General features: G+C 48.6%; 1 protein-coding gene across 1 annotated transcript; it reads right to left on the bottom strand.

Moving 5' to 3' along the window:
* Positions 1-941: 941 nt before the first annotated feature.
* LOC113622425 (group IID secretory phospholipase A2) lies at positions 942-6,608 on the bottom strand. The gene is made up of 4 exons (XM_027110718.1): positions 6,554-6,608; positions 3,273-3,417; positions 2,523-2,629; positions 942-1,089 (listed from the first exon to the last, which is right to left on the bottom strand). Exons 1-4 carry the CDS (start codon positions 6,591-6,593, stop codon positions 944-946), a joined length of 438 nt encoding a protein of 145 aa, XP_026966519.1. The 5' UTR covers positions 6,594-6,608; the 3' UTR covers positions 942-943.
* Positions 6,609-7,436: the final 828 nt, after the last annotated feature.

Raw genomic sequence — 7,436 nt, 5'->3', positions numbered from 1 at the left:
TAAAATCCTTCACGGTGATTTCTGTTCCTCGTGACTGGCCGTAACCTTCACGAGACTAGCAGCAAACTTCTGCAAAAAAATGTGCTCGATGGCCTGTGCTCCCCCTTCACCAAAATCACATATATACTGATCTTCCCCCCTACCTCTTTGAAGCAGTTTCTCAGAGCTATCTGAGGTGCTGTCTCCCAGGCTATAGTCCCCATTTTGCTCCAAATAAAACTTAACTCGCAACTCTCATGTGTTTTTTTTTTTTAAGTCGACAAGCCCTTCCCTCAAAAAGTATTTACGGAGTCCCTTCTGGGTTCTGGGCACTGCTTTGGGCACCAGGGATGCAACTGAGTCCAAGACAGACATAAGCCATGCCCGCAAGGATCCCCAAGCTTCCAAGGGAGAGGGACACAGTGCCAGACAGTGCAGGTCCCAAACTCCGCCCCTATCCTGGGTGGTGGAGGACCTTGGGGTTTTAAGAAGTAGAGTCATGCAGACAAAAAGATCAATATCACCCTTTAGAGAGGCCACTCCAGTGGCAGCTTGGACGGTGCATTGGACTGGTGGCGGGGGGGGACCTGGGGAGGGGGGTGCCTGGAGCGGCAGTAGAGGGAGAATCTGCTGCACCTCGCCCCCAGACCCCACGCCCAACGCCCGCTGCTTTGGCCTAAACACCATCCCTGGGGGTTCCCTGGCCTTGGCTTTTCCTAAGACCCCATTCCACCCTCAGGGGAGACAGCTGCTGCCTTGGCTGGGAAGATTTAGAAGGTCCAAGAGGCAAGGTGGGGTGGTGGGGGGAAGGCCAAGACCCTCCCTTTTCCAGGGAGTGTTTTAAAGAAGCCAGGCTGGTTCAGGGGTTAGATCCTGGGGGGGGTGGCAGTGGTCCTGCAGGACTTCCGGCGCTCAAGAAGCCAGGAGCGGGGTAGGGGGCGTGGCACGGTGCAGGGGGCTCCTCCTAGCACGTGGGGGTCTGGCCCTTGCATCTGGGCCGCCAGTAGTAACGCAGGTGGTTCTTGTAGGTGTCCAGGTTCCGCTGCAGGCAGAGCACCAGCTCCTTGTCACAGGTGCACAGCTGCTGCTCACACCAGCTCCCCTTGTCAGCTGTGGGGTGGAGGAGGAGGGCACTTAGCATCTATCCCTTCCCCAGCCGGGGCAGGGGTGTCTCAGGGCCCCTGGAGGGAGACGCTGATGGCAGCTCAGCCCTTTCATGGCTTTTGGTACCCTTGCCAGCTACTCTGACTCTAGCTCTGTGACCTTGGGCGCGGGCCATGGCCTCCCTGTGTGCCATTGCTCCTTTATTTATTCATCCCTTCAGAAAACAGTTGAGCACCTATCCTGTGGCAGGCCCTGGGGGGAAAGGACTGAACAGAATGGACACATGAGGTTCACACCCCCCTGGGGAGGGCAGATATCAGAGAACCACAGAAATGAGTGCCAGCAACTGTGCTACCCGGGAGTGAGGAACAATGCAGGGGCTACGAGATGGGAAACGGGTGGGATCTGACTCAGTGTCAAGAGCCATTTGAGCTGAGATCGGAAGGGTTTGCCCCCATTCCCGAAAGTCAGGGTGGAGGAGGGGACTGTTCCAGGCAGGTGGAACAGCATGTGCAAAGCCTCTGGGGAAAGGACCACGGGGCTTCAGTTTCATGATCTGTAAAATGGGGGTAAGAAGACCTGGACCTCCTGTATAGCACTGGCAACTGTACTCAATATTTTGAATAACCTATAAGGGAAAAGAATCTGAAAAAGAATATATATATATATGTATATATAAAAGATTAAAGCAAGAAGGCAAAGCCCTCAGCACATAGTAAGTGGTCAGTAAATGTTGACTATTACTGTTTTTATTGTTAAGTTCTCAATTAACAGTGACAGCTAATGAGCCCATTCAACTCCCAGCCCTGGGACCTGCCACCTTTCTCTGTGCATGAACCCAGGGGCCAGGTGACCTGGGTTACAGCCCAAGTTTCGACATTTACATCTGTGTCACCCTGAGCAAACAGTTCACTCTAGTCTCAGTTTCCTTGTTTGCAAAATAGAGATCACCAGGGTGGTGCTGCCTCCTGGCTGGGCTGCTCTAAGGACAAATGATGATGAAAAAATTAACAGTAACGTCGATAGCCTGTGTAATTTATCGAGCATGCATCTGCAGGGCCCATTGTGTCTGCTCTTATTTTAGTTCTTGAATTGACTTTATGGAGTAGAATACTGTTATCTTCCTGAGTTTCCAGAGGAGGTTCAGAGAAGTTAAGCAACGTGTTCAAGGTCACACAGCTAGTTAATGGTGGGTCAGGGATCTAAGCTGAGGTCTGCCAGCCTTCCAGATCCACAAGGGGTCAAAGCCCCTATTGGACCTCTCCATACTCCTACCCCCATTCCTGCCTCTCCTCCACAGCCCAGCTACTGCCACTGGACACATGAGAAAAACACAGAGGTTGAGTAGCTTGTGCATTGTCACACAGCATATTAAGGCAATGCAGGCTAGAACTCTCTTCCTTGGCCTCCAACTCCAACCCTGAGGCCTGGGCACTCACAGCACTGGATGTTCCCCTGGGAAGACTTGTAGCTGTAGCGATCCAAGTGAATATTGCATTTGTGGTGCTTCAGGTGAGCGTAGCAGCAGTCATGGGTGTGGCAGCACCTGGAGGGAGAGGACACGGGGATGGTGGTGTTGATTCCTTGGCCAGCTCGGGTCTCTGGCTATCCCTGCCCCAGAGCAGAAATCGTGTGCCTATCTTGGAAGAGTCAAGGCCTGCAGGGTCTAGTCTTCTTTCTAGCTAACTCTTATTGTTTCCTGTGTACCAGGCACCTGTGCTATCTATGAATTCTCTCTTAAGCCTTTTGACCACCCTATGATGGAGGTGCTTGCATTATCCCCATTTCACAGATGAAGAAACTGAGACTCTGGGAGGTCAAGCCACTTGCCCAAGATCACACAGCCTGTAAGTGGTGGATGAGGGGACTGACCCCGGGCCTGGCTGGCTCTCATCCCTCCTCTGGCTGATCCCTAGGGTTGCTGTGAAAACCAAATGTGATCATGGCAAAAAGAGGTAAGACTTTTAAAAAACAATGTTCAACGGCACTGGGGAGTGTGTGGGTATTCTAACTAGTTTGGGGTTGAGAGTACAAGGGGGCCTTTAGAGATTCTGGGGAATCCTCCAGAAGGGCTGGGGCTGGATTGGAGCTCAGCGGAGTTCCTAGCACATAGTACCACATGAATAAATGGATGGAGAGGAAAGGGGAGGGTCCCTGGGTAGGGGCAGGGCATGATTGGGAGGAGTTACCAGTCTGTGGCATCTTTGGGTTGGCCTTTGCCACCAAATCCGCAGTGACAGCCATAGAAAAAATAGGAGAAGATGGGTCTCTTCCCCGTCACTCGTCTGATCATCTTGTTCAGGTCCAGTATCCCGCCCTGGGCTGGAATCACACCTGTCAAGGAGCCCAGCCACAAGGAGAGGACATGAATCTAAGTGGAGGCCAGTGGGCTGCAGGCCTGGCACCTGGATCAAACCAATGACCTTGGATAATAAAATGACAACAGGGCTTCCCTGGTGGCGCAGTGGTTGAGAGTCCGCCTGCCGATGCAGGGGACACGGGTTCATGCCCCGGTCCTGGAAGATCACACATGCCGCGGAGCGGCTGGGCCCGTGAGCCATGGCCGCTGAGCCTGCGCGTCCGGAGCCTGTGCTCCGCAACGGGAGAGGCCACAGCAGTGAGAGGCCCGCGTACCGCAAAAAAAATAAATAAATGAAATAAATAAAATAAAATGACAACTAACACTAAGGTTATTGAAAATATAATGATAGTTGGTGAGTGCTTACCATGCATCTTTTCATCTAGTGACATATTGACTCCATCCATCCCATGAGATAAACACTTTTTAAAAAAAAAAATAAATAACCTTTTTCTTCTGGTGTATTCTAGGGGTATGGAAAAGTTGTCAAGATCATACAGAGAGTTCTTATATACTCCTCATTCAGTTTCCTCTAATGTTATTGTCTTCTTAGATAATCGTGGTATATTTATGAAAACTAAAAACCCAACATTGGTACTATAAGTACTATTTTTAATCCTCATTTTAGAGATGAACACACTGCGGCTCAGTAACTTGCTCCAGGTCATAGTAGTTGGTAAATAGAAGAGCCAGGATTGAAACCCAAGGCAGTCTGGTTCTGTTCTCTGTCTCTGGGCATTGAGTTCACATTCCATAATAGGAAGACACCCTTCCTCTTACACTCACCCCACCTCCCCAGACCCCCAGCACAGCCTGTAGAGAAATCCACACATTAAACAGCGTGCATGGCTCTCGTGGGAAGCAGTGTGATTTAGAAATCAATGATCTTCTTTTCTTTTTTTTTTTTTTTTTTTGCGGTACGCGGGCCTCTCACTGTTCTGGCCTCTCCCGTTGTGGAGCACAGGCTCCGGATGCGCAGGCTCAGCGGCCATGGCTCACGCGCCCAGCCGCTCCGCGGCATGTGGGATCTTCCCGGACCGGGGCACGAACCCGTGTCCCCTGCATCGGCAGGCGGACTCTCAACCACTGCGCCATCAGGGAAGCCCCGAAATCAATGACTTTCATGGATATTTTTCATTTCAGTCATAATATCTGCTGGTTAGAGTTGATCATAAGGGGAATTTATTTTATTGGGAGAGAGGAATACATTATGTTGAGTTAGGAGAAATAAAATATATTAAGTCAATGAATTCAGGGGAGAATTTGGGAGAAACAGACAAGGTAAGAGGGGACTGGAATGTACCTGTGTGCAAGCTGGGGAGATGATCCAAGGACACAGATGGAGCCCAGAGTCTCAGGGAGACTGGGCTGGGGAGGCCCCCTCAGGTGACCCTAGTTTTGGAGCCCCTCCCCGCCAAGTAAATGATGTTATAATGAAAGCGCTACACTCAAATGAAGTAAGTAGTAAACCAGGGATGAGCCCCAGATTGGGGAAGGTTGGGATGGGAAGAGGTGGGGTTGGGATGAACTCATGCAGCAGACCAAGGGTTCGATCACAAGCAGGGTGCTTGCCTTGGGCTGTAGGTAAAAGTGACTGGTGGTGTCAGGGACTTGCAGGCAGGTCGTGTCCCCAGCATGTGGGAATCCACAATGCCACTGCTGTTTGCCACGGTGGCTGTAGATGTACGGGTGTTAAAGAGAAACCTTGCTAAGTTTTGACCATCCTAAGGAATGACCCCAGGCCCTCTGGAATTCCGGATTCGGTGATAAGGCACCAGAAAGCAGCCCACTGCCAGGAGAGTTAGCGTCCACCCTGGAGGCCAGCCAGGGACCTGAATTCAGAATCTCGCCTTTTTGCTGTACCTCTGTCCCCGCTAAGTCTAGCCCTTTCCATTTCAGCTTAGAAATAGCCACACAAATAAACTCACACCTGAAGGATGCAGCTGTTCCTTGCCAGGCAAACAATAAATTCAACTTTGATTCAGAATGCTTTCGGGTGGTCTTATTTCTCATAATTTTACAGTGAGGTCAACCCAGCCCTGGGAAATTGAGGAGCTCAACTTGTGGTCATGAGGGCTTCAGGCACTGGCTTAGCTTGACAGAAATACCTGCCTGGGTTACTTTTTTCCATCCTCAGTTGTCACTGAAGGGGATGGAGCCCTTTCTCCCAAGGGTTAGCGGCAGTGGCAGGAGGTAACATCACTACTATCTCGTGAATGTGCTGTGTTTTAAACTATTGCTCGCTTACTATTACCTACACTTGCTAAACACTTTGTAAACGTTTTCTCATTAGAGTCCTTCTAACAACCCAATGTAAAGGGTGCCATTGTGCCCACTTTACAGATGAGGATATAGAGGTGTAGGGGGACTTGGGCAAGGGGGACTGGGAGGTGATGGGCCAGCATCTGAATGCAGGTTCATCTGTGTATTTTATCTCTATACTGTATTGCCTCTTTGCATCTGAGAGATGAATTTCTGCAGCTTGATTGCAATTTTCCTAATGGTTTTTACGGTAACCTTGGAGATGTGTTCCTCTTGAGAATTTGGAAGTCCCCAAAATAACACAAAACCACATTTAAAAATGCAAATCCTTTCTCAAATCACATATTTTGAGATGGCTCAAGAAACAAAAACGCCAGTTTGCCAGGAACCAGATTTGTACATTTGATCTGCTAAAGATCGGATGGAAACTGCCCCATCTCCCAATGGTCAACAGAACCCTCTTCCCAGGTTCAAGGGAGATAATGAACATGCAAGAGTTCTAAAAATGTAGAGTGCTGTACATAGGTAAGAGATTGCTATTATCTGGTCAAAGGGACAGAGGGGAGCAGATCCATTTCTATAATTTGTGTCCGAAGTACCAGAGGCATCAGTTCAGCTGGACCACAGTTTCTGTAGTTTCCCGCCTTCATATGCCACACAGCTTGGCGGTCCAGGGCTCTCTGGCCGAAGCCACTGTTCCAGGGGACTGACAGTCACGGATGGCTCCTTGCAGGGGACTGCGAGGCCAGGGCAGTGAGGATCAGAGCAACAGCTCAGCTTAGGAAAGAGATATAGGGCATCTCCGCTTCCCTCCCTGCCTTCCCAGCTGTGGGTCCTGTCCCCACTTACCAGCAAACACCACCAGCATGCACAGCGAGGCAAGTCGCATGATCCCAGCACAGAGCAGTGGAGGCAGCTGCTGGAAGTCCCCTTGCATGCTAGCAGCTCTTTATATCAGATGCAACCCTACTAGATGCACGTACCCCTCCCAGCTCTGGACGAGGTCACCCATACTCTTTGTTTCCTCTTTTCCGGCAATGAGGAATTTTATTATTTTTGTTTCTAATATCTGTTTTTTCAACTTTTTGATTGCAGTAGAAACAAGTTCAGCATAGAAGATTTGGAAAACATAAGTGATGAGAAGAAATTTAAAATCACTTGTGAATCCATTCATCACCATTCTTTTTTTTAAAAAAATTGACATACAACATTGTGCAAATTTAAGGTGTACCACATATTGATACATTATATATTATAATATGAGTTGTCATTGCAGCAATAATTAGCACTTCTATCATGTCACATAATTACAATTTCTTTTTGTGGTTGGCATAATTAAGATCTAGTCCCTTAGCAAGTTTGGGGATTATAACACAACATTGTTGTCTATATTCACTCTACTGTCTCTAGGACTTATTTACTACTTGTTGCAAGTTTGTACCTTTAAACAACCTTGGTCCTATCCCTCCCCATCCCCTACTTCCTGGTAACCACCATTTTACTCTCTGTTTTTATATGTTTGGCTGTTTTAAATTCCACATATAAGTGATATTATACAGTATTTGTCTTTCTCTGTCTTACGTCTCACTTACCACAATGCCCTCAAGGTCTATCCATATTGTTGCAAATGGCAGGATATCCTTCTTATTACGGCTGCATAATGTTCCATTGTGTACATATACATATATATATATATATATATATATATATACTCACATACATGGCATCTTTA

The sequence above is a fragment of the Aethalodelphis obliquidens genome, unplaced genomic scaffold, assembly GCF_003676395.1.
Source record: "Aethalodelphis obliquidens isolate GAN/ISIS:26980383/991018 unplaced genomic scaffold, ASM367639v1 scaffold9, whole genome shotgun sequence".
NCBI classification, from domain to species: Eukaryota; Metazoa; Chordata; class Mammalia; order Artiodactyla; family Delphinidae; genus Aethalodelphis; species Aethalodelphis obliquidens.
The sequence above is the reverse complement of the archived record's forward strand: the minus strand, read 5'-3'. Positions and strand labels throughout refer to the sequence as shown.